The 26,016-nt window shown below is 37.7% G+C and overlaps 1 protein-coding gene across 50 annotated transcripts in view; it reads right to left on the bottom strand.

Moving 5' to 3' along the window:
* Positions 1-11,643: 11,643 nt before the first annotated feature.
* The window catches only part of LOC105479467 (regulating synaptic membrane exocytosis 1), a 492,913-nt gene continuing 478,540 nt past the window's right edge, over positions 11,644-26,016 (bottom strand). For all 50 annotated transcript variants that reach the window (XM_071096864.1, XM_071096860.1, XM_071096867.1 and 47 more), the window contains 5 exons: positions 22,105-22,243; positions 20,007-20,119; positions 16,095-16,196; positions 15,355-15,494; positions 11,644-13,967 (listed from right to left, as the gene is read on the bottom strand). In XM_071096864.1, coding sequence (XP_070952965.1) covers positions 13,749-13,967; positions 15,355-15,494; positions 16,095-16,196; positions 20,007-20,119; positions 22,105-22,243 — 713 coding nt within the window. In that variant the 3' untranslated portion in view covers positions 11,644-13,748. The remainder of the gene's footprint in view (positions 13,968-15,354; positions 15,495-16,094; positions 16,197-20,006; positions 20,120-22,104; positions 22,244-26,016) is intronic.

Raw genomic sequence — 26,016 nt, forward strand, 5'->3', positions numbered from 1 at the left:
GGAAAATGCCACATTAAAAGGCCAGAGTCAAGATCACAGTACTTACTCTTCCTCAATCAGGGCAGCCCCACCGATCTTTCATGTCATAAGAGCTGAACCCAACTGATGTCTAAGTCAGGCACTGCTACTAGGTTCATAATCTGGCTTGCTGGGGAAGGAGGGTGGATTGTCAGCAAAGGAGGACCACACACCAGGTAAAAGCGGCTTCTTTCTCTCCCTGTGCCAACAACTGCTCACACCTGATGGTTCCTATGGAGCCTAATTATGAGAAAAATATTGAGGACTTCCATTTTAGCGAATAAAACTTACCGAACGAGATTATTTAGAGCAGGGCTTCTCAAACTTTAGTATCTCTGTGAATCACTTGGGGATTTTGTTAAACAGCAGAGTCTGATTCAGTCAGTTAGGGGTGGGACCTGAGGGTCTGTATTTCCGACAAGCTCCCAGCTGTTGCTGGTGCTACCGGTCAGAGGACTGGACTTTGAGTCGCACAGGATCAGGTTCAGTGTTTGTTTACACGTACTCACACATGCCTTACACACATTCACACACGCCGCAGAATTGGACGAGAAAGAAAAGCACACCTTTCATTCTTGGATGGTTTTATATATTTAAAAACACTTTGATAGACATTTCTTTTAGGCAAGCAGGGTAGGTAGGATTATCCCAATTTTTTTCTGCCTAGTGGTATATAGCTATATAATTTCATTAACTATGAGGTTGTAGATCCAATTCTTCATACCTGTTCCCCACAAAAGACTAATTGAATTAGAATATGTTTGTATTATAGTATTTTTGTTATTAAATGGTATTTGTACACAAATCAGAGTGTCGTTATTAAGTTGTTATTAATCACACACATTTTGAAATGCTGTAAATCCAAGTAGGTTCAAGTTACTAGGGAGTCACTTCACAGATTCCACAGAAGGGTTCAAAGAGACATCTCCGGGGAGAGGGGGTGCCTTTGCCAATGATGCATCTCTGGAAACTCCCACATTCATAGTCAAGTGAACTTTGCTGCCTTGTCCTGATGTTTGCTGGCTTTTCTCCACATTGAATGAAATTCCATAATCATGGTGAGAATAATTAGAATGGTGTCAAGGAATCACCTGTCTCCCACCTGCAGTGGGTTGAATGATGACCCCCATCCCAAAATCAAAGTCCACTCGGAACATCTGAATGTGATCTTATTTGGAAGAAAGGTCTTTGCAGATACAATTAAGGTAAGGATCTTGAGATGAGAAGGCCCTGACTTAGGGTGGGCCCCAAGTCCAACGACAAACATCCTCATAAGAGATCAAAAAAAGAGAAGAGAGAGGGGAACAGGGAAGGCCATGTGAGGATGGAGGTAGAGCCTGGAGTTCTACTGCCACAAGTCAAGGAGTGCCTGTAGGCCCCAGGAGCTGGGAGTGGCAGGAAGCATTCTTCCCTGCGGCCTTTGGAGGGAGTGTGACCCTGCTGGCACCTTGATTTCAGATTTCTGGCCTCCAGAACAGTAAAATAAGTTCTTGTCGTTTTACAAAGAAGTTCTTGTCGTTTTAAACCACAAGCTTTGTGGTACTTTGTTGTGGCAGCCCCGGGAAAGACTGCACAGCCCCTTACATACCTTCCAGTGGCGGCACATGGTCCAGCCTGGAGAATTTCTCTACCTTCTGCTCATGCCTCCTCTCTGCTCCCCTGTCCCCGGTACTTGGCCTTGGCGTGGCACGTCTGCGCATGCTGTGCTTGAGCGTGGTGGCACTGGTCCCAGGGACAGGGCAACTTCCTATTCCATACGTGGAAATGACAGAGATTCTTTGGCCACACACACCTGGGGACTGAAAATGAACCTGTAATCTCAAGGGAGGTGAGTCAAAACTCAGAATTTATTCACCAAAACAAAACCTCTTGATTAATTCTTGATGGAGAGAAAGATGAAAAAGACTTGAGTAGGCATGTAATTATAAAACACTTATACTGTATTCTCAAGCAGATATTTTTACACCCTATAAAAGGCAGTTGCCCCACAAGATTTGTCCTTGACCTTAAGGTTTAGTCAGTCCTAGTTAAATTTTCCCTACTGAAGGCGAGCGCATCAGCATTGACCCTCAAAAGGTCCTCTGCGTGCAGCGTCTTCTCCGAACTGCACGAAGCACTGCTGCCATCTTGTGGCTGAGATGCGCCACCACACCCGCTTATTTTATGCGGTTCTAGCTCTCACCAATAGAGGGCGGGGTTGAGGCTCTTGCCTACAGACGGAAACCCTTGTTCATAATTTTGAGCCAAATGCTAGCGTGGCAGAGATTTCTTCTGAAACTAAATTTTGAGAAGAACCAGGTAATACAACTGTTGTTTGCCTGTTAATAAAGCAGTGGAAATTCACAAATACTACACAGCCTCCTCGGAGGTGAGAACATGCCACTACGCTATTTTCAATTTCCTATTTTCCTAGCTCCTATCCACCTGATGCCCTAATGGTAGCTAACAGGCAGGAGTCCAGCGTGGGAGGGTGAGGAGGGTTGGGACTGCAGGAGGCCAGGTGATACCCTGACACTGGACTTCCTGTTACTTTTGGAACTGAGAGGCAATCCAACCCTAAAGCGGTGGAACTTTGTTTAACTCTCCAACAACTAGGGTTCTGAGAGCCGAATTTCCTAGGAAAGAGGATTTATGTAGCTCAGAGTTGTATTTGGTTTGTGGTTGCTATTACAGTAAGAGAATCAGGCCTGGTGTGGTGCCTCACACCTGTAATCCCAGCCTTTTTGGAGGGCAAGGCAGGAAGACTGCTTGAGGCCAGGAGTTTGAGACCAGGCTGGCCCACATAGTCAGACCCCCATCTCTAAAAAAATTTTTAAATTAGCCACGTGTGGTGGTGCATGCCTGTTGTCCTGGCTACTGAGGAGGCTGAGGCTGAGCCCAGAAGTTTGAGGCTTCAGTGAGCCATGATTGTACCACTGCATTCCAGCTTGGACGACGGAGTGAGATATTGTCTCAAAAAAAAAAAAAAAAAAAAAAAAAGAGAGAGAGAATCTTTCTTAGTCTCCATCTATCTTTTCACAAAAGTGGAATTTGCCTGACTGACCCGCATCAACATCCTCCTTTCCCTACGCCTGATAAAATTGTCAAACAGAGCAAAGCTCAGAGCAAGAGTGAAGGTTCTGGGGGTTTCCCATTTGTCCTGCCTTCTACCTCTTCTGTCATTGTCTAAAGAAAGGTGCAAAGAATGTTTCTTAATTCTTTATAATTGGAAAGCTCTCATCAAGAGTGTTTTAAAGAAAAAGAAGTGCATTTCTGGAGCATTACTCTAGGGGTACCAACTTATCAATTTTCATTGATGCATCAGAGATCTAGACTGAAAAATCATGAGTGGTTTTGCTGGTTTTACTTAGTAGATAGAAAGGTCAGTGGAAAGTGTGGCCAGTCACAAGGCTCTGCTTTCTAGGCCTGGGCATTCAATCTTTCTGTGCAAAGTGAGCTCTTCCAACCCCTGCATCACTTGGAGGTGGGGCCGGCTTCATAGGCCCGGGTCCTGGGCAGTCACACCAGGCCTCGCACTCAGGAGGGCTGCTCTTGGTTTCATACTCTGCTGTTGCTATCTTGAAAATCTTAAGAATTTTTGAACAAGGGGCTTCACATTTTTATTTTGTACTAGACCTCCTAAATGACATAATAGGTCCTGCCTGGGAGTTTGTTAGAGATGCATTCTCTGAGGCCTCATCTTGGACTTCTAAAATTGAATGTGTATTTTAACAGGATCCCAAGGTAAATGGTCGCAACATTAAAATTTGACCACTGATCTTAGCTGCCTATGAAGTTGTGGTGGCAGAACTCAGATGAGTGAGCAGGGGGTGAGTCCTTGGAAGACAATGCAGGGGAAGACCTGCCTTCTCCTCTTCAGAGTGGAAGAATCAAAAAGCAGAGAGCCTGGGGTTGGGGGCACTTGGGAGATGATGAAATTCAGGGCGAGAGAGGAGAGTAGTGGAAATTGTTTTACAGTACAGGAAGCAGCTCTCATAAACCATTTCCTTTATAACTTGGTGACCTGTTATAAATTTTTGAAAAATTTAGTTCTAACATTGGAGCACAAAAGGGAAATTGAACCATGACTGACTACTGTTTCTCCAGCTTTAGGATATAGCCTGACCATTGATGAGCTATTGCTCTGCTATGGAATGAGACAGGAATCCCCACTGATCCAGGTTGCCCTTAATCCCTCCACTGTTTCTAGACATTTTCCCCTCTGTTACCCTTCTAGCTCTCAAATCTCCAACCTTCCAACCTCAACATGCACACTTTGCTTTATGTCATCAGGGGGTTACACATTTACAAAAGAACAGCTTGGAAAATACTTTGACTTCAGCCTGTAGCTGCTTTCAGAAGGATAAGAAATCCCCAAGGAAAAGGGGACTCTAATAGGTCAACTGCTAGAAATAAAGGTGGTGGATATATAAAGTCAAAATTAATTTGTAATTTTAAAATTTACTGCTGCAATGATTTAGAAAAAAAAAACCTTCAAATAGGTTTGAAAAAATTTTTTTTTAATTTGGGTGTCATAGAGCACTTCATATTGGTTACTTGCAATTTCATTGAGCCCAATTATTATACTTCCAGTGTAGAAATCTCCACCTTACTATACATAGTTGAGAAATCAAACGTCTTTGGTATAATACTGTTAGGTCATTCTTGCATTGCTATAAAGAAATACCTGAGACTGGGTAATTTATAAAGAAAAGACATTTAATTGGCTCATGGTTCAGCAGACTGTACAGACAGCATGGTGCAGGCATCTGCTTGCTTCTTGGGAGGCCTCAGGGAGCTTTTTACTCATGGTGGGAGGCAAAGTGGGAGCTGGCACTTCATATGGGGAAAACAGGAGCGAGGGCGGGGGGAGGTGCCCCACACTTTTAAAGGACCAGATCTCCTGAGAACTCACTCTTTGTGGTGGGGACAACACTAAGCCAGGAAGGTTCCATCCCCATGACCCAAGCAGCTCCCCCCAGGCCCCACCTCTTACACTGGGGATTACATCTCAACACGAGATTTGGAGGGGACGTCCAAACTATGTCAGATGGTGAAATTAGACCAAAGAAAAGCAGAAGCCACACAAAACAAAAGTGTTGTTTTTAGAATACAAGCTAGCATGCATGAAAATCCTGGCTAAGGGCAACAAAAAAAGTAAGACTTTATTTTGATTCTCAACGGAAGAAATAGGTATGGATACCTTTAGCATTATAACTGTAGCTGTTTTGGGAGTTGGGCGTGAAACTTTGGGATTTATGAAAAGGAGACTGAGTTTTTATAGACTGAGAAGCAGCGATCCGGAAGAACGCGGAGTCCTCAGTTTCTGTGTTGTGCATTCATTCCACCATCTTGGTTTGTGTACAGTCTCTGTGCCATATACTGAACTACTTGTTTATGTCATTATTTTTAACTTGAATTATTTCAAAGGGATTTACAAAGAGTTTCAAGAAGCCATTTCATAACAACATCATTGGAATAAATCATAAAAAGAAAAAAAATATATACTAGCGGTGAGTTCTTTTATGGTTGATGTGAGAGTAAAATTGTTTTACAAAGTCCTGGAGAGACAGGGTAAATTAAGCTCGTATAATGGGTTATGATACTATTCCTGCAATAGTCCCAGGCAGGAGTTCAGGAAGTCTGTGAACTTGAGAGAGAAAAAAATGCATCTTTACTTTTTTCTAATATCTAATTGAAATTTAAAATTTCTTTCAGTTATCACTGCAGGTAAGAAACCACAATAGCATAGCAGTACCTGTGACCTTGCTGTCAATACAAAATCACACATATTCATAATATAAACTGGTATTTATGCTGATAACAGCTTCAAAAACACTGTAGTTATTGGACCTGTCACTAGATTTCTTTTAACACCTCAGTAAAGAAGTCATATGTATTGCTGGATGACAAATTTTTGTTTTGTTTTATTTTGTTTTTTTGAGACAGGGTCTCACTGTCACTCAGACTGGAGTGCAGTGGTGTGACAAAGGCTCACTGCAGCCTCTCCCTCCCAGGCTCAATTGATCTGCAAGCCTCAGCCTCCCAAGTAGCTAGGACTACAGGTGTGGGCCATCGTGCCTGGCTTTTTTTTTTTTTTTTTTTTTTGTAGAGATGGGTTTTTGCCATATTGCCCAGGCTGGTCTCTAAACTCCTGGGCTCAAGTATCCGCCTGCTTCAGCCTCCCTAAGTGTTGGGATTACAGGTGTGAGCCACCACGCCAGACCGCAAATTTGTTGTTAGAATGTTTTTAACTCTTTCAATACAATTGGCTTCATTTTCCTCCTATGTATTTTTAAAAGGCGTTTAACATCATTATTCTGAGAAGGAGTCTATAAGTATCACCAGGCACCAAAGGGAACCAAAGCATACGAAAAGTTAAGTGCCCTGTGTTAGAAGCAACCCCACTCCTCGGTATATACCCAAAGGGAAAGAATTCATTCTATCAAAACAGACACATGCACCCATATGTTCATTGCAGCACTATTCACAATAGCAAGGATAATGGAATCAACCTAAGTGCCCATCAGCAGTGGACTGGATAAAGAAAATGTGGTACATATACACCATGGGACACTATGCAGCCATAAAACAGAACGAAATCGTGCTCTTTGCGGCAATATGGATGGAGCTGGAAGCCATTATCCTAAGGGACCTAAAGAAAGAACAGAAAACCAGATACTGCATGTTCTCGCTTATAAGTGGGAGCTAAACACTGAATACACATGAACATAAAGATAGGAACAATAGACACTAGGATCACTAGTGAGGGGAGGGAGGGGCCATGGACTGAAAAGCCATGTGTTGGGTGCTATGTTTACAGCCTGGGTAATGAGATTGCTGAGACCCCAAGCCTCAGTGTCATGCAGTTTACCCATGTGATAAACCTGCACATATACCCTTTAACTTATAATAAAAGTTGGAATAAAAAAAGAAACATGAGAAGCCTCTAAAATTACATTTGATCCCATTCCATACTTTTTAATAGACTGAAGATGCCTGCTCTCTGATAAAAATAAAGAATAGTATATTTGTCTTAAAGAAAGAACTCTATAGTAGAAGAAAGCACAACCACCCAGCAGAAAAAAAAAATTCTTTTTTCAGACACTAAATAATAAAATGTAAAACAAACATACAAAAATATTTGCAAAAAGTATTCACTGACATACTGGAAAAATAGTTGACAGACATGCATAGCCAACGCAAGAAGCATCTTTAATGAACACTCAATGAAAACCAAAGGCAAAACATTAGGAAAAAACATGAATTTAGGGTGGAGTGAACATGATGGCAGGAACAAGCTAGAGTGATGTAGGCGTGTGGTTTCTGATGATTTTATGTTTTGATAGAACTTGGAAAATGTAGAAGAATAAGTAGATAACACGTATAATCAGAAAAGCCACAGTCACGTCTTGCGGAACATAAATAGGGAAAGGAGTGATGGAATGAAAGTACATGCAAAGGAGGATGAAAGAGATAATCCAGCATCTGACGAGAGGACCTAGACTGGGTATATAGAAAGGGAGAAAGAAAAAGGTGGTGATTTCAGTGAAACGACTCAGTTCGTCTGCTCTTGGAGAAATTGGGGAGAATTCAGTGATACGGGAACAGATTTGCAGGTAGAGAATAGGCTGGGAACCTCACATTGCAGAAGGCAGTTAGAGAACCTTGAGAAGCTGAGAATTTCTGGAATAGAAAAATTGCGAGACTTACTGATGAAATCATCCAGGAAATGGCACTGAAAATGGTCATTAGAAAGCACCATTTTCTAAAGCTAGCCTTGTTCTGTTGGACTGGGTCAGAGAGAGTGCTCTGTCTGCTTCTAAGAGGTGGTGCTCACTAAATGCAGAGGTTGGTCTAGAAAAGGAAGGAACAACCAGCCCTACTGAAGATGCACAGAATGGCCTGAAGACAGCGTATGTGATATGGGCTATTGAAATTAGCACTCCTATCACCTGAGCAGAGGACAAATCTTCCTCTGTTTTTATCTGCCAGTACTGGAAGGAGACATTCTATCGGTGGTGGTGGACCAGATAAATTAGCAGGAAATGAAGGCCAGATTTGCCCAAGAGTTTTGTTCTCCTATGAAGTCTTCACAAGGTTAACTTAGACTTCACAAAGTTAGGTTTATGCATAATGCTTATAGGTGCTAACATTTATTAAGCCACTTACTATGAATTCAGGTTTTGTTCTGCAAATTTAATATTTATTATTTACTTTAATCCTCAAAATAACTGTATGAGGTAGGTGTTATTATTATTCCATTTAACAGATATGTTGTAGTGTATTTTATGTTAGCTGTATGTCTTCCTGCATGCTACAGATGTAATTATAATGCCATATTCCTCAAAATATCAGTCTGGAGTCTTAGAAATATTTAAGGCACCAGATGAATGGCTCCATAATTTGGAAGAGAGGAGAGGATGAGTGTCATCAGAGTGAGTGTGGTTGGGTGTGGCTAATTTGAGAATTTTTGTACCACCTTTCCTAGGTCTTGAGAGGAAAGAAAAAATGGATCTAGAGCAGACACAACTTTTCCATCATGTCCTTCTCTAAGACAGATGCATTCTCTTTCTTCTACTAGCATCCATATTGCCTTGGGAGAACTACTCTAACTTTTCTATGTGGTTTGGGTGCAACTGTCTAGATTCCCTAGATCCAGGGCTGGACTCTTGACACAAGCCTGTCCATCAATGTATTTCATTTTTCTGGTCAGAGATATTTGTTCAGCGTTAGGCATGGATCAAGATGATCCAAAGGAGATTTTGCTTGGATGATGGGACAATTGTGGGTTTTTTAATCCAATGAATACATTTACATTTACAAAAACCAATTGACCACCAAGTATGTGATAAGATAGGTATACACTTTTAATTAAAGGAGCTCTGTGGTAAGAGCGATAGAGCGGCAGTCACCAATCTTTTTGGCACCAGGGACTGGTTTTGTGGAAGACAATTTTTCCACAGACCCAGGGGGAGAATGGTTTCAGGATGATTCAAGGGCATTACAGTTTGTGCACTTTATTTCTATTATTACATTATAATATATAATGAAATAATTATATAACTCATCATAATGTAGAATCAGTGAAGCCCTGAGCCCATTTTCCTGCAACTAGATGGTCCCATCTAAGGGTGATGGGAGACAGTGACAGATCATCAGGCATTAGATTCTCATAAGAAGCACGCAACCTAGACCCCTCACATGTACAGTTCATAATAGGGTTCACGCACCTGTGAGAATCTATTGCTTCTGCCAATCTGACAGGAGGCAGAGCTCACTTGCCTGGCTCACCTTTGGCTGTGTGGCCCAGTTCCTAACAGGCCACAGACCAGTACCAGTCCATGGCCCAGGGATGGGTGACCCCCGCTTTATTGGGTCTGACAACCTAGACTGGGGTTATTAATGAGCAGCAGGCGGGGTAATTGGAGGAGGCAGGGTAGATAAAACTACTTTTGGAAAGTTAAAGAATAATTCTTTCTTTATTCTGTCTCCTTTACTCAAACTGTTCCTGAAGGCTGCATATGATGTGTTCATGAAGTTTGACAGTGCAAATGGTGAGTGGTCAGGGGACGGGAGAGAGAGAGGGCTGGGAGAGAGAGAGGGTTAGAGAGAGGTTTCAGGGAATGGAGAAGAGCCCACCTGCCTCCTTTTCCTATCCCCCACCCCCATCATAAGGCAGAGTCACTCAGGCAACTTGTGGGAGACCAACTTGGCTAGGAGCTGCCTTGTTGCAGAGAAATAGCTTAGGATTTTTTCTCACCTCATGAACTCTTCATTCTTTAATATCTGTCAGCAGTTAGTAGAGGACAGAGAGCGCTTAGCATGGCAGGATCCTGAGTTGGTCAGACTTTGGTTCACATCCCAGTATGGTCACTCATCAGCTGTGTGACCTTAGCTTGTTGCTTCGCTTGTCTAAGCTGCAGAGCCTTCTATGTGAAATAGGGGTCCTATACTTACCTCGTAGGACTGCTGTGAGGGAGTAAATATAATCCCACAGCCTTCGTATACAAATCAAATACTGTAAGTCCTAACTTGGACTAACTTAACCACCTGTTCTTGGAAACTGACTTTAAGTGAAGCAATGTACAACAGGGCCTTGATAACATTGACGGAGAAAAAAAAAGATTTCTTTATATGCCATTTCACTTAAAGTCACAGTTTCTAAGAACTTAATGACATTGAGGATTTACTGTATGCTATCATAATTATTTCTTTATATATATAAAATGATCTCTTTTAATACACGGAGCTAGTTTAATACAGGGCTACTTTATATTCTAAGTACTTAATACCTAGTACTTAACAAAATCCTTAATGATGTTGGTTAAGTATAATCAGATAATATATTATCTGGGATATATATGGGGCTGGGATTTCAAGAAATAAATTGTCAGAGTCAGCAAGAAACTATGAAGACTTAGCAAAATTGCCTTTTCTCAGGTTCCTTCCTCCCATCACTGTAGGCTCTGAAATCCCAACACTGGGTAGCTTTATATGGTTTGAAGCGAGATTACTGCTCTTCTCCTGTCTAGACAATCATTCTGAAGCCCACTCTCATCATCTGTTTCAGTGGCAGGCTTGTCTCCTGGCCTCACCCAGCTCTGAGCTATCTTAATGCACGAGCATTAATCAGCTTTACTCTTGACTGTTTTAAACTGAACTGATCAGTTGTTTTTGCCTCTTACTGACCAGGCTAACAGATAATCTTGTGTCTTGTAGACCAAACAAATGTATGATTTAATAGGGTAAAATTCAGTCAACTGTTTAAAAACTATAAATAACTGATGCATTCATGTCTCCAATCTCTTTATTGCCTCAAATTTGATGTTGATGTAACTGTGTTTACTCTGCTTTACAAGTTAAAGCCAGTGTGGTCTATAAAAAATTAAGAGCCTTAGAAAGACCAGACTAGATCACAAAAGTTATTTTACTACAATGCAAGATGAAAGTAGTGCTTACCAAGTGTATTGTGAGAGGTGACGATTATTAAATATATGAACACACTTTTAGGTAAGAAGAAATCATAAAATAACCTAAAAAGTTAGTAATATCTCCTTGAATATATTATTCTGGATATTCATCTATCTATATTTGAAGATACTTTTATTACCTAAGATCCTATTAAATATAATTCAGAGTAAATGTATTCCTTATTTTTTGTTAAACTGGTCTCCTCTAAACCAAAGTTATACAAATTAGTCATGGGGTCAGGAGAAAAAGATGGAAAGGGGAAATATACTGTGACGAGAGACGCAGGAATCAATTTTCTGATATGCCACATAACTTGAAATAATTTGGCAACTGGACAACAGAGTTGTCTCTTTTATTAGCACATTCAAACAGCAGCAGAAAACAACCTTCCATTTGATTCTTACTGAGATTTATTATTTTTAATAATGCCACTTTTCAGAAGTATAGTCATGTGCTCACTTAGACAGGCTGACAAAGTGAAAACTTGTATGTGATGCAAAGTACCCTTTGGGCCATTGATTAAGACATAATATAGTGCAGTGACAAGTCAAGTCAAATGCCCGCAGCAGACAACAAACCCCAGCCTCCCCTTCCCATGGTCTGGCTCCCATTTTGCACCATAGAACCCACAATGGAAATCTGGCAAGACATAGAACACAGATGGCTACTGACTGACATGAAAAGTAAATTTTATTAAACATGTTTACATACATGAGTTGGAATTTCATTTAAAAGCACAGGGGAGTGTTAAGACAAGTGGTCAAAATAGAAAGATACTACCCAATTATAATCAGTTGATTGTTGGCCACTAAGACAGAACGGAATCTAGTAGAAGTGCACCAATGCTTCAGTTCCTCCTGCTCAGCATGGTGAGCAGTGGTCAATCTGTGCCCTGTGGAATGATGGGCAGATAATTCTGGCATGTGTAAATAATAATAAATAATTCACTTGGTGCAGGCAGTATGTCTATGAATTAAAACCTAATGTGTACACAGTGTCTACATGTGTTACAGCCCCACAGTAGGAATCTACACCAAAATATTTATTAGAAGGAATTTGGTCCGTACTACATCACGTTTTCTGGAGGGTAAAAAATAAAGTCCATCTATAGACATTTCACCACAGACCCAGAGACTGAGTCTGGCTAAAACCTGCAAAATGTCTATAACAAAAATGGATGGCTTAGATTTCTTGGTTATTTCGGTATAGTAATTAACAAGCAAACTGTACAAGTACATGCAACATACAAGCTGGCCTATGTGGAACTAACATACATTATTAAATAACCTTTTGTTTCTTTTCTTTTTAAAACTTTTTTTACAAAATGTGCATGCAGCTTTGAACAGTTCCAAGTCATGCTGCTCTATCTGTGTAATCACAAAAGTGGAGTGACTCATAAAAGGAGGGAGAACATATCAATGCACCCGCAGAGACTGCAGTTTGTAGCACATGTACAGAATGTCACAAGGGAAATTCAAGGCCAAGAAAAACTAAATGAAGAAAATGCAAATTGAAAGTTGACTTTGTTTATTTTTCCCCCCAAAAGTAAGATACTTTGCATTAAAAAATCAAGCTTTGTGCTTGCATCAATCTCAAAGAAATGTAAACTAAAATTCGATAAAAACATTAGTTTAGTGCAGAATATTTCAACTGGAATTTCCAGTGGAATATTGAACAGCTCATACCATGCTCTTTCCAGGGCAGATGGGTGTGTCTACACTGAGGCATGGCTGAGAAGCCTGGGCGTAGCTCAAAGTGTCTTAGGCTCAAATCCATTCCTAGTCACCATTTTTGGGAAGTCAAAGTATGGTTTATACACATGAGCATTTTTTTTTTTATATCAGGAAGAAAAAGGCAATACAAGGAGTGTTTTCAAAGTACAATTATGCAGTTAGTTTTAGTCCCCAGCATTAGTTGCAGATTGACTTCTTTAAAAGTCTTCCATGCAAAACAATGGAAACCATAAATTAATTTTCTAGAATGCAAACAGATAGGCTCTTCATTAAAAAAGTACTTCTGTGATCATTTATTTTGGAAGATAACTTTTTGTCTTTTGGGTTTCCACACGTAAGACTTTAAAGAATTATAAAATGAAAGCTAGTGAACCCTTCCTTGGCTTCACCTTATGTAGCTGTTTAACACTTTGGGGAGATGCCACAGAGACCACTTCAGCCCTTTTTTTGGTGCTTTTGGAAAAAAGAAGGGAAGAGTCTCTGTTAGCATCATGAGGCCTGTCATGACACAGCCAAAAAAACTAGTGGAAATAACAGATGTGGTGAAAACAAACAAAAAAAAAAACCTCAAGAAACGAAAACCAACAAACAACACACAAATAAACAAAACACACAAAAGAACAAAACAATTCAAACATCAGGGAAATAACACTGCTTGTGGTCTGTGCAGAAACGTGTAGAATACAACTTTTCACAGAGTGAGAGTTTCCAGTTTGTTCAATTTGGTGTGTGTGTGTGTGTGTGTATGTGTGTGTGTGTGTGTAGGTGTATGTGTAGATTTAAAGTTTCCTCTTTTTCTATTTGTTAGAAGCATCAGTGACTCTCACCAGCACGTTGATTCTTCCTGTAATTTGATAGATTGCCTTGTTCTGTCATATGAAGCCATGTTTTAAATAACAATTGGGACATATTATTGAAAAACTACTACAGGCAAAACACAAGTTGATTGTCTGTCTCCAACAATGCTTTTGATCATGAAATATCTGGTTCAGATTATTATCCTGAAAGGTAGAGGTTTATTGGAATGACTCTGGTATGAGTTCACTATGATCGAATACAGGGAGGCCCAGTTGAACTTTCCAGAGATGACTGGGAAGCCCGGCGGGTGAGGGGAGTGAGTGTGGGATCCACCAGTGAGGACGGTGGGAACAATTTGTACCATCCGATCACCATGCTGGACAGGTCGAGTTCTTCCAACAAGATCTGAGCCACACCCATAAAGCATTTGTGGTCCATTCTGCCATAGTCTCCCCAGACAATCACCTGCAGAGAGAGAGAAATGCAACATTACCTGGACTTCTCTCTCCTTCATATCCGGATGGGCTCAAAGCAACTATGCTGTAAAAGTGGGCCAGTCAGTGAAGCAGAGGAAATGAATACAACTATCACCAAGGAGAAGGCACAGATAAGAAGATACACTAACCTTAAGATGCTTATAGACACTTCACAATAATTTTTAGGCTGATGGAATGAAGGATTGTGTGTTCCTAGTCAATGAGGAGTATTATCTACATAAGCCATGTTAAAGAAATAAATACATAAGATTATTTTTATATGAATGCAACACCTTTCTTGTGTAACTACTATCTAATTAGTGATGTGCAGGACCATAAAAATATAAAAATTAAAATTTGTGCAATTTAGGAGGGCAGGATGAGCAATCCAACTCAGTATACCATGGAATGTATGTACAAGAAAGTATGTACAAAGAATGAGAGTACTCAATTGATTTCTTTTGTATTACGGTCTTTTTAATGAAGGGGTAGATCAAACAAATAATTGTGGGCTGGTACCTTTTGAGGACTTGCCTGCCAATTTTAATTTAGATGATTAATATTTCAATTAGATCATTAAAAATTACCACAATCTAGGTCAACTTCTATTGGCTATTGGTGTCAAACAAGCCTTCCACTACACATAGTCCCGGGTTCTATTTTCTAATACTTCAGTCATCTGTAAAGGTTCCCAACTGGACTCATTCACCTGTTTTATACAAGCAGAGTTGGTGGTGAATCCCACCTTTAAACTTTACTGAGTAACTTTGTGAAATTACTTTACCTCTTGAACCTCAGACATAATCTTTAAAATGGGGATAATGATAGTATTGCGCATGTTAGTTACAAAGTTTAAATAATGCATATAAGCACCTAGAAATGCATCTGGCATTCAACCAGGACCCATTCTCTTCTCCTCTCCCTCCTCCTCTTTGTATCCCATGTTTGGCAGAGAGCAATGCTCAACCAGCTATTATTAGCATTGTTTTGTTTGATATATCTCTATCTATTTATCATCTAGCTATCTAGTGAGGATATATCTCTATCTATTTATACCTATCTATCTAGTGAGGATACATCTCTATCTATTTATACCTATCTATCTAGTGAGGAGTGAGGAGGGGCGGGAACAGGGCAAAGCTAGAAGGAGAGGATAGAGACAGAAAAGAAAAGAAGAGAGAGAGATAAAATAAAATTGTTCTCTATTAGATCCACCAAATATTTTTAATATTATACATTATTTACATTATAAACTAACCATTTGAATTTCTTCTACTCAAGAATATTATCCTACATTTATCTCTTTGTGTTTTACCATCTCTTTGATATATGAATAATACAAACATTTCAATGTAAAAAGCCAAACAATTACTGACCTGAAGAACTTTACCCTGTGGACTTTCATCAAAAACCAGAGACTGCTGATACAAAGGATCAAGGGTTTTTCGTGCAATTCTTGTCTTCTTCTTGGCTATACAGGCCCCATTTTCCAAAAGATATACTTTGACATATGGAGCTAAACAAAGTTATATTAACATACAAGAATTATTCCTTAAATTCAACTGTTTTTTTAATTAGAGAATTCCCTATTAGAGAATTAGAGATGCTTACTGAAAGTTTCCCATCGACTGTTTAAATTACTTAAAATTTTCATTGCTCCATACATTCTATTCCTTAAATCTATATGTTACCATTACTGCCATTTTCCTCATTTTGATTCAATGTATACAAAGTTATTTGAAGATGTTGACTTACTTGGGTTACAATGCAGGTTTATATCTTAAAGCTCATTGTTCCCCTTTTACAATTAGAATATATTCTTTTTTTCTTTTGCCTTTCTAAATGTGCAGAAAGAAAATAATTGACACTAGCTAAGAAACAACCATAACTAAACTTTAAAAAATATTATAACATACTTCCTAACACCTTCTGAAAGAATAACTGTGCAAGGAAAACCCAAATCCATTTTAATAACATCAAAGAACACAGAAACACTGCTTTTTAAATTAATCAGATGATGCAAAACAGAGCATATGAAATTCAAATACAGCAAATGTTTTTATTTGTTTGCCTATTAAATAGCCCCTTCACCAAATTCAGGAATACTTCTCCTTACCAGGTGTAGATTTGGAACCAGGCTTTTGTGTGAGGCTTCGTGCTCTAATAACTTCAACTTCTAATTGGCCCTTTTTGTCCTCCATTCCAATTTGTATATCACCTGCAAATGAAGGGGAAGCAAGATGTGTTTCAGCTTCTTTCCAGTTAAGTGCAGTTAAAACAAAAAGGAGAGCCCATAACAGACTACAGATTTTTATCTTCATGATTTTGTTGAGAAACTAATATTTAGACCCCCTCACTCCACAATCCACTTTTCTTTCTTGGTCTCCAAATCAAATTTGGAAATGATTCTCTTATTTTTTCTGGTATTAATCCCTCTTATGAGATTTGCAAATTAGTTAATAAATGACTATAACAACACTGAAGTATTTCTATAATTCTTGTACTTAATGTGATTTCTTACTTCTTGTACTTAATGTGATTTCATCCAGTATATACTAAAAAAATTGTAACCATATGTATTTTCATTATCCTGAGAAAGCCACCATTAATATTTGGTGAATATCCTAGCATTCTCATACTTCTATCAATCTATTTGCCTATCTATCTATCTATCTATCTATCTGTCTATCTATCTATCAATCAGCAATCATGATCATATATCATCATTTTATTGACTCTATGGACTACTGCATGGACATGTCATTACTTATTAAATCAGACTCCTATTGATGGAAATAAAGGTTATTTACATAAACTATTTTATGGTGCAGTGTATGTAAGTAGGGTTATAATGAACAGTTTTATAAGAATTCTTGCACACATTCTTGAATCATTTATTTTTTGAACATAAAATTCCAATATTTTAAGTTTTCATATCTAATAGTATGGACATCCAAAAATTCCATGCATTCTGCCAACTCCTCCAGAAAGGTTTGCACTATCACAGAAATATCGCTCTTCCTGCCTCCCACCCTCACTAATACTGGTATTAGCAATATGTCTAATACCAGTATCAAAAATATGCTTAATTTTTGCCAATCTGGTTAAAACGATATTTTAATTTGCATTTCTTTGATTATTAAGGAGCATTATGTAGCCCATGTATAGTTTGATACAAAATTAGATCAGCAACTAGAATGAATCCCTTCCTTTTTATTTCATGAAAATATTTGTTTCATAGTTTTCATGTCTCTCGAGCTCATATTTATTAGAGCTCCTCTATGAAAACACCTGGGTGTATTCTCCCCATTTTTTGGTAAGTAGAATGTTAAATACTGACAGTTATAGTTCTACTCAGGTTTTTTCAGCTTTCTACTTACTCTTAAATTCTTTGTGGTAGGTTATATTTTTTAACAACTGTTCATCTCAAATTTTCAAATGTTGTTTTTTTTTGTTTTGTTTTGTTTTGTTTTGTTTGTTTTTGAGACAGAGGCTTCCTCTGTCGTCCAGGTTGGAGTGCAGTGGTGTGATCTCCGCTCACTGTAACCTCCATCTCCTGGGTTCAAGTGATTCTCCTGCCTCAGTCTCCCAAGTAGCTGGGACTACAGGCATGCGCCACCCTGCATGGCTATTTTTTGTATTTTTAGTGGAGACAGGGTTTTACCATGTTGGTCAGGCTGGTCTCAAACTCTTGACCTCAGGTGATCTGTCTGCCTTGGCCTCCCAAAGTGCTAGGATTATAGGTGTGAGCCACAGCGTCCAGCCTAAGCATTTGCATAAGTGGTATCATTCAGCAATTTTCTTTCTTCACTTAACTACATTTTCTTAGATATCCATCCAAGTTGATGTGTTGAGATCTAGAACATTCCCTTTAATTTCTCTATTACAGTCTATTACATGAATGTCATATTTATCTACTCTCCAGTTAGGGGTCTTGGCTTTCCTATTTGGTGCTGCTACAACAAAATGCTGCAAAGAGCTTCTTGAGGATATGTAATTCGAAGTTGTATTGCTGGGTCACAGCACATCCACACTTTTATTTTTACTAGATGCTGCCATATTATTCCAATTGGTGACTGCACCAAATTACACTTCTAATAGCAGTGTAAGAGAATGCATATTTCTAAGCATCTTTGCTACTTATATTGAAAGATGTAAACAATTTGGACAATCTGATATGCGAACACACACACACACACACACACACACATACACATGTGTGCTTTGTAGAAACGTTAACAGATAAGTAAACTCCACTCTATTTTCAGTTTGATAATTTTTTCTCATAAATTAAAACTGAATTTTTATCAAACATTTTTTCTGCATACTTAAGATGGTCATGTTTTCTTTTTATTACAGTAATGTGATCAACTATATTAATTAGTTTTCATATATTAAACCAACCATGTGTTCATGAAAAAAAATCCCATTTGGTTGTGATAATATTATTTTTAGTATTGCTGAATTTGCTCTTCTTGGGGTTCATGAAGGACTCTGGAAAGTATGACTATATTTATTTTCAGTTCTGAAAAATCTATCAATCATTATATACATATACTTTTTATTGTTACACTCTTTGTTTTCCATTTTCATTTTTATTCATTGATACATAATATGTACATAATATATGTACATATTTTTTAGGTACATGTGATAATTTAATACATTCATATACTTTATTATGATCAAGTCAGTGTAATTGGGATGTCATTACCTTAAATATTTGTTTTTTCTTTTATGCTAGAAACATTTGAATAATTCTCACTCAAACATTATATTTTCAATGGCGTCTGGCCTATACTCCTTCCTTCCCTATTCTGGGACTAATTAGACATATATTAGACCTCACTTTTCTGCTCGGTCTTATAACTTCTTATTCATATTTTCCATTATTTTGTGTGTCCAATTAATTCTGGATACTTTCTTAAGGCTTTATCCTCCAGTTAGCCACTAACCAATTATCTCCTCAACTCTGTCTAAACTGCTGGTAACTCATCCATTGAATTCTTAACTTTAGTTATATTTTTCAATTCTATAATTTCTACTGGGCTCTTAAAGATTTGAGTTTTCTGATGAAATTCTCCATCTTGTTTTTTATTTTAGGTAATCTTCTTTCTCTTCCTCATGACTTGAGATGATGTCCTGAAATTGCATTAAAAAGATTTTCCTTGTTTGTTTGCTTTGTACAGATTGTTCAGTTCACCACTCAATGTGCTCTTTCAATCTCTCAGGTTTTATGTTTTTCTTAAACACTCAGGCATCATTATTTTTCCCCAAAAACTGTCTCTCTATTCTCTTTTTAGAGTAAGTTTGAACTTTTTGGTTTATTCCTCCTACATCCCGAATTCTCCTCTCTTATAAAAGATTTTCTTTTTTAAAAAATTTAAATAGGCCATGTTATTGGTGGTATTCTATAGTTCTCCTTTTATTTTTCCTCTTAGGAAGCTTGTATGCTTTTCTATCAAGCCTCAGTGTTGCGAAATTTCACTATATTGTGTCTTCAAGCTGATCTATTTTCATGCATTTTGCTGAAGTTCTTTCCCACTGCAAGATTACAGAAAGATTAACTTAAGTGTTTTCCAGTACTTTTTAGTATCTTTCTCTACCTTCCCTTTTCTTTTTTATAGTTAAGTCTAAAATATTAACTTTTTTGGTAAGTTGTGTAGGGTGAGGGAATTCCGTACATTTTTTCACACAGGTAAATAGTTATGCTACTATACTTTACTGAACAGTCTATCTTTTTTTTTTTTTTCTTCCATGCTCTGAAATGCCACCCTTGTCCTACATTTAGATCTATTATATCAGAGTTCCTGGTAATTCAAATATTTATGGCTAATTTTACTTCCTGTTTCATAATATCTCAAATTAGAAAAATACACTTGAAATTAGAATAGTTGTTTGCAAACAGTAACTCCCTAGCTAAAATGTTGCTTCTCACTTGTATTGCTATTACACAATTTTAAATATTTTAAATGACTTTGTCAAACACAAAACATCAATTTTCCTGTAGAAAAAAAATGATTCTTACCCATTGCAGGGGTGGCAAGAGTTTGGCGGCCAACAAGCTGGGCTGGTCCCAATCCATCAAGAAAATCACTGAATTGACTGTCAGCTCCCAGTCGCACTCCAGGAAATATTAAACTATCAGCAGAAGGATAAAAACCAAAGGAAAAAAAAAAAACCATGAAATCTTCTAGAATTCTTTTCACTAGTTTCCATTTGACTAATTATGATCATGAAGCATAAATATTACTTAGACAATCTGTTTTTTTAAATTGATTATTTGCATTGCCTTTGAGCCAAGCATATGAGGCTTAATATTGATTGAGGATAGGTGTAAACTCTCAGTTTGATACCTAATGCTCTATTCAAGAGGGCTCAGTCATAGTTTTTAATATATCAAGTTCCAAATCCCTATATAAATGTGTTGCTGACAAAAAAACATATGATGCAAATTTTTATATCATAAACTTCACACAGATACTTGCTCATGAACATTAGGTAACATTAATGCTAATTTTTTTTAAAGTGACCAATAATTTCTTGAATAAATGTTATAGTTCAAGTTCTTATTTATAAACATTTAATTGATTCATTTTTGAATCAATTCTGGTTAAATTCATCTTTGAATCAAATGTTTAAATTATTTGAGACTGTTATTTGGTTCCAATTGAAATTAATTGATTAAAAAATCTGTATTTCCTCCTATAATATGACTTCCTGATAGCCCCAGGATGTAAGCTGCACAAGGATAGTGCCTGTGCTTTTCTTGTTGACTGATGTAGTTATCACTGGGTAATAAGAACTATGCTCATTATGTAATAGGCATTCAGTAAGCATTTTTTGAATGAATATATTTCTATAGAGACTTACTTTTTGCATTGTGCTTTCACATCTATTATTTCTCTTAACTAAGGGAATTAAATGGGACACAGATTATAATCCCATCCAGAGACCATAAAAATAAATCCAAGAGATTAAGTGGTTTATGATGGAGGCAAATTTTATTTGTTACTTTTTTGTATCAGAAAATGATGTGTTCAAGTCTCATTTGTATATTACTTTATGCTACTTCATTCAATACTGGTATTTTGTCAGTAAGTTTATCTCCATAACTTTCATACCTGATGATTTTTGTTCTTAGATATTCCTTACTGGAAACATGCATAACAAGCCAATCATTTGACCAACTAAACAAAGACCAACTAGTTTCAAGAATGGGAAAGAATATAACAAACAGTAATCTGGCATAATTCTGTTAAATTTTCTAAACAAAACAAAAAATCCAGTAAAGACAAGAAATATTAGATTGGTATATGAGTAATGTGAATGGTAATGAACAAATAATTATAGAAAATTTATATGTGGTGAATCTCCATGTAATCCAAAACAACACATTAACTACTTATTTGTAAGATCCACTACCTCAATAAAAATTCAGTTTTACTAGAAAAATTCTCAAGCATAGGAAATAGCACGTTTTGTGCAGGATCCATAAAAAATGTCAGAAAAAAAAAAAACGAACTGAGTAAATTTTTAAAAATCGTATTCTATTTTCTCAGAATTAACTAAAACATTTTAGTCAGAAAAATAATGAAGCTGATAGATCCTGGATTATTTCCTAAGGTAAAAATGAGTCAGCAATGTTTTAAAAACAAGAAAATGTAAGTTACTTACACATATGACAGTGTTAGACTTAGAAAAGCTTAGGGTCCAAATTAGCTTGGAGAAAATTAAGAAAATGGGAAATCAGTTCCTTACTTATAAATTTTAATTTAGACTTTGGTGACAGGGACAAACTATGAATTTCCCATATGAAAGAGTCCATTACCTGTGGCATTTCTACACTAAACATCCAGTAAGGAACTATTCTGGGCTTTCCTAGATGGAGGAAATGAATTTATTCATGTGGACTCAGAATTTCTTCACCCTTTGAAAGGTATGAAAGACCAGGTGTAGAGGTGTGTCCGTGTGTACTTATAAGCCATTAGGGTGGTTTAAAATGGATGGTTGAACTTCTGGTTAAATAGAGAAGCTGCACAGTAACACTCAGTGGCTTTGTTATTTTACTGATTAGTACACAATTCGTGGTTCCACAGCCATGCAGACGTGCTGACAGCACTTACTTGCCCTCAGAGCTGTAACTGTTGATGCTGCCATCAGTAGACTCTCGGCTCGGCTGCCTTACCATCTTCCTCATTTCAGCTGCCATGCCTGTTTCTGTACTTCTCTGGATGGTACTTTTTAACTTTTTGTGGCCCGACTCTGACAGGAGAGAGTAAAAGAAACTCTAAGTTTTATTCAGACAGCTTCCCCCGAATATCAATTGATCCTGCAAATATAATAGTTAATTTTACACATAATTACAAATTTAATCAGAAAAATAGTAACCTAAGGGAGTACTTTGCTTGATTCAGGCTCCTTGCCAAAGTGTGCTTGGCTAAGAGTAGCAGCACTGGATGCTACACCATGGCCACAGTTTCAGTGACTGCCTGAATCTCAATCAGCCAAAATGAAATCATTGTATTATTGATGGTGACAACTTCAATGAAAATCTGATTTTGGCACCCAATTGTTATGTGGAAAGATAATGGTGAACAATCTAATAGGTTTCTCCTAATATGGAATTCACTAAATGTGTATGAATAGTCTCAAAGGACAAGTCGTATCCTTTTAAGGAGAAGGTGCATTTGGAACCCAGTATGAACAATACCACAGTTTTTGTACTATCACGTATCAGCAATCCTCATAAAGAGAAACTAGTATTTTAATTGATGATTTTTGTAACACTTTAACATACACTATATAATATTTATACACATTTGAGATGGCATATAGATTACAGAGTTAGGTATAACAGGTTTTATCCTAATTCAAAGACTACTGAGCTATCTCATGGCCTTTTGACTCAGCTGCATGAGTTCTGACTGGCAGTTTTGGGGTGTACACCTCCATTTGCACTGGGTATTACATGCATTTGCATTTCAGTTCTTGATAAGTTCAGAAGAATTTTCTTGAGCCACTTTGAAATGCACTAACCAGCATTCTATTCATAGCATGGAAATAAATTCTAAACTATTTACTTGCTTACATGCATAAGCAGTATCAATAGGTTAGGAAAACTGCTAGACTTTATTCCATCTATACATTCTATAAACATTTCTGGGTTTTGCTTTAGTTTTTGTATAGTATCATTTAATACCCATTAATAATATATGAAAAATGCTCTATATACGTAATTACATACATAACTACTATATAAACACATTAACTTTTCAATCCTCATAAAACCTTTACAAAGAAGGTACCTAAATACACTCTTACATAAGCCATTTGAAACACTGCATCTTTTCCCTCTCATTTTTGGTCATTGGATTCCTTTTGTAAATTGTCTAATCAAAGATATAATAGGTTATGCTATATGAACTTAATGCTGATGCTTCCTACACATTGTTTTAGTATGTTCATTAAAATTTTTACTTTTTATTGTTCTTAACCTTTTTATTGCTATTTTTGCTTACAAAGACAATATATGTATATTACAAGATATTTAAATGTTACAGAAATTGCAAACATTGAATGCCCCCTATAATTTCACCACTCAAGGAAGACAATGGTTAATAATTTGGGAACTACTTTTTCTTTATACCTATACAAGCTTCTTCACTTGGCTACTGTGATCCACACTCTCCGTTTTCCCTTCTTTGACATTGGTTGTTACTTCCAGTCTCTTCTGCTGCATTTTTCCTCTTTGAGATTTTTAGATATAGACGATCCCTAGACCTCAGGCCTCCGACCTTTTGCTTTCTTCTACACTGACTTCCTAGGTGATCTCTAACATAGCTTTAACATAGCTAACAAGATCATTCATGCCATTGTGCCTCCCAAATATACATCAAGGTCTTAACCATTCTCTTAAATGCTGAAGTCATTAATTCAATTGCCTAGTAGCTCCATTTACATATCTAATAGGCACTTCAACATTAACATATCCAAGACAGAACTCTTCCCCACCTCCACCACACTACCACCTCCTACTACTAAATCCTCCTCCCGCAGTAAATGGTATTGCAATTCACTTGGCTGATCAGGCCTAAATCCTTGTAATCGTCTTTGATTCCTCTCACACACCCCACATCCAATCCATCAGCGAATCCTCTTGGCTTTGCCTTCAAAATGCATCACAAATCTGGTCATTCTTCTTCCTCTCCACAGCTCCTACCCTACGTCCAGACACTGTCATCACTCAAAAGAGCAGTGCCATACCCATATAGCTGGTCTCACTGCTTCTATTCTTTTCCTCCTCAGAATATTCTTGACATAACAGCCATGGTGAGTCTTTAAAAATGTAAATCTGAACATATCATTCCCCTGCTCAAGATCTTATAATGATTAATCACCAAAATAAAATGAAAATCCAAAATTGTTATCGTGGCCCAGGAAATGCCATATCATCTTGTCTTTGGACACCTCACATCTCATCTTCTGTCCCTCATTCCATATGACCAATGCTCTCCAGTCACACTGTCTTCCCTACATTTCCTCAAGCCTGCAAGCATGCTACTTCTGTTTGTCCCTTCTGACTTTCTTGCCTTGTTCCTTATTCAGATTTCTGCTTCAAGAGAAGCTGTCTCCTCAGAGAGGCTTTGTATAGTATCCCTTTGCTGTGCTTTATTTTTCTTCATAGCAGTGCTTCATCTGCCATTAAACCTTTATCTGTTTGTGTTCTGTTTTCCAATTAGAATTTAATTTCTCTGAGAGCGGGGTCATTGTGAGTATTGTTCACTGTTACTCTTCATATCTAGAACAGAGGTATAAACTGTTGATAGTGAAATCACACCACATATACTAATGTGCAATTTTCACATTCCATTTAATATAATGTAACACAAACAGGTATATATTTATTCTTTTTAAAGACTGCACTATTCCATTTTATGACTATGTGGTTCATCATTAAACCATCCCTTTATTGATGGGCTATTGGATATTTCCAGTAGTTATAGAAGAGCTTCTACAGGATGAATTACTGGAAGTTGAAATGCTACTGAAAGGGTAGGAATCTGTTTAATTTAAATAGCTATTTCTATATTCCCCTTAAGAAACATTGTAGTGATTTATACTCCTACCAACAGTCATATGGATGTTCCCACTTACCTACCTATGGCTCAAGAATTCTCTACCTTTCCCCTTTTTGGACTCTGTCTTGTCCACTTGACTTGTCATTGTGGAACGTGCACACTTATCCAAGGCAGGGACTTCATCTATGGCCATTGTAAATGCTGTTTAGTTTAGTTTTGGCATTTATTCATTTATATACCGATTCCTTTCTAGAGGTAATTCATTTATGAAGTCACTGTGGTAGAGCAGTGGCCATTCATGGCCACATACTGGCCAGACCTCACTTGAAGGACAGGGGTAAGCCCCAGGGATAGATTACCAAAGTATTGAGCCAAGATGAATTACAAGTGTTTATCCAAGGCAGCATGAGATAACAAAATCTGGGTAGAACACCAGTTATTGAAAATAACGAGGATCATGGCTAGAGAAATTACAGGAACTTTAAATGGTGAGGTGCTGCTGGAAATTGGAGGAGAAACAGTTAAGAGGATCAACAATATGGCAAGTTCAGGTTAGAGTGTTAGTTCATTCTGCTTTTTGTTCATTCACCTATTCAACAAATATTTATGGAGCATCTATTACGTGTCATACAGTGCTCGAGGTGCTGGGGATGTACGGATGGATGAGAAATGTCCTGCTTTAAAGGAGTGTAGATTCTAGTTCACATGTATATACAAGAAAGACAGTGAACAAAGATACAATATCGCTGATAAGTGCTATGGGAAAAAAATTAGGCAGGATGAGAGGGGTAGAGAGTGACGAGGTAGAGCAGGAATTGTTTTGTTTGAAAAGGAGCCAGGGTCTGATTAAGCAGTGCAGGGGGAAGTGAGGACACAAGCCATGAGGAAAGAGGGAAGCAGTACACAGCAGGGATTGGTCCTCGTGACAGGGGAGGCTGTGAGTAATGGTGGCTGTGG

This window comes from Macaca nemestrina, chromosome 5 (genome assembly GCF_043159975.1).
Source record: "Macaca nemestrina isolate mMacNem1 chromosome 5, mMacNem.hap1, whole genome shotgun sequence".
Taxonomy (NCBI): Eukaryota; Metazoa; Chordata; class Mammalia; order Primates; family Cercopithecidae; genus Macaca; species Macaca nemestrina.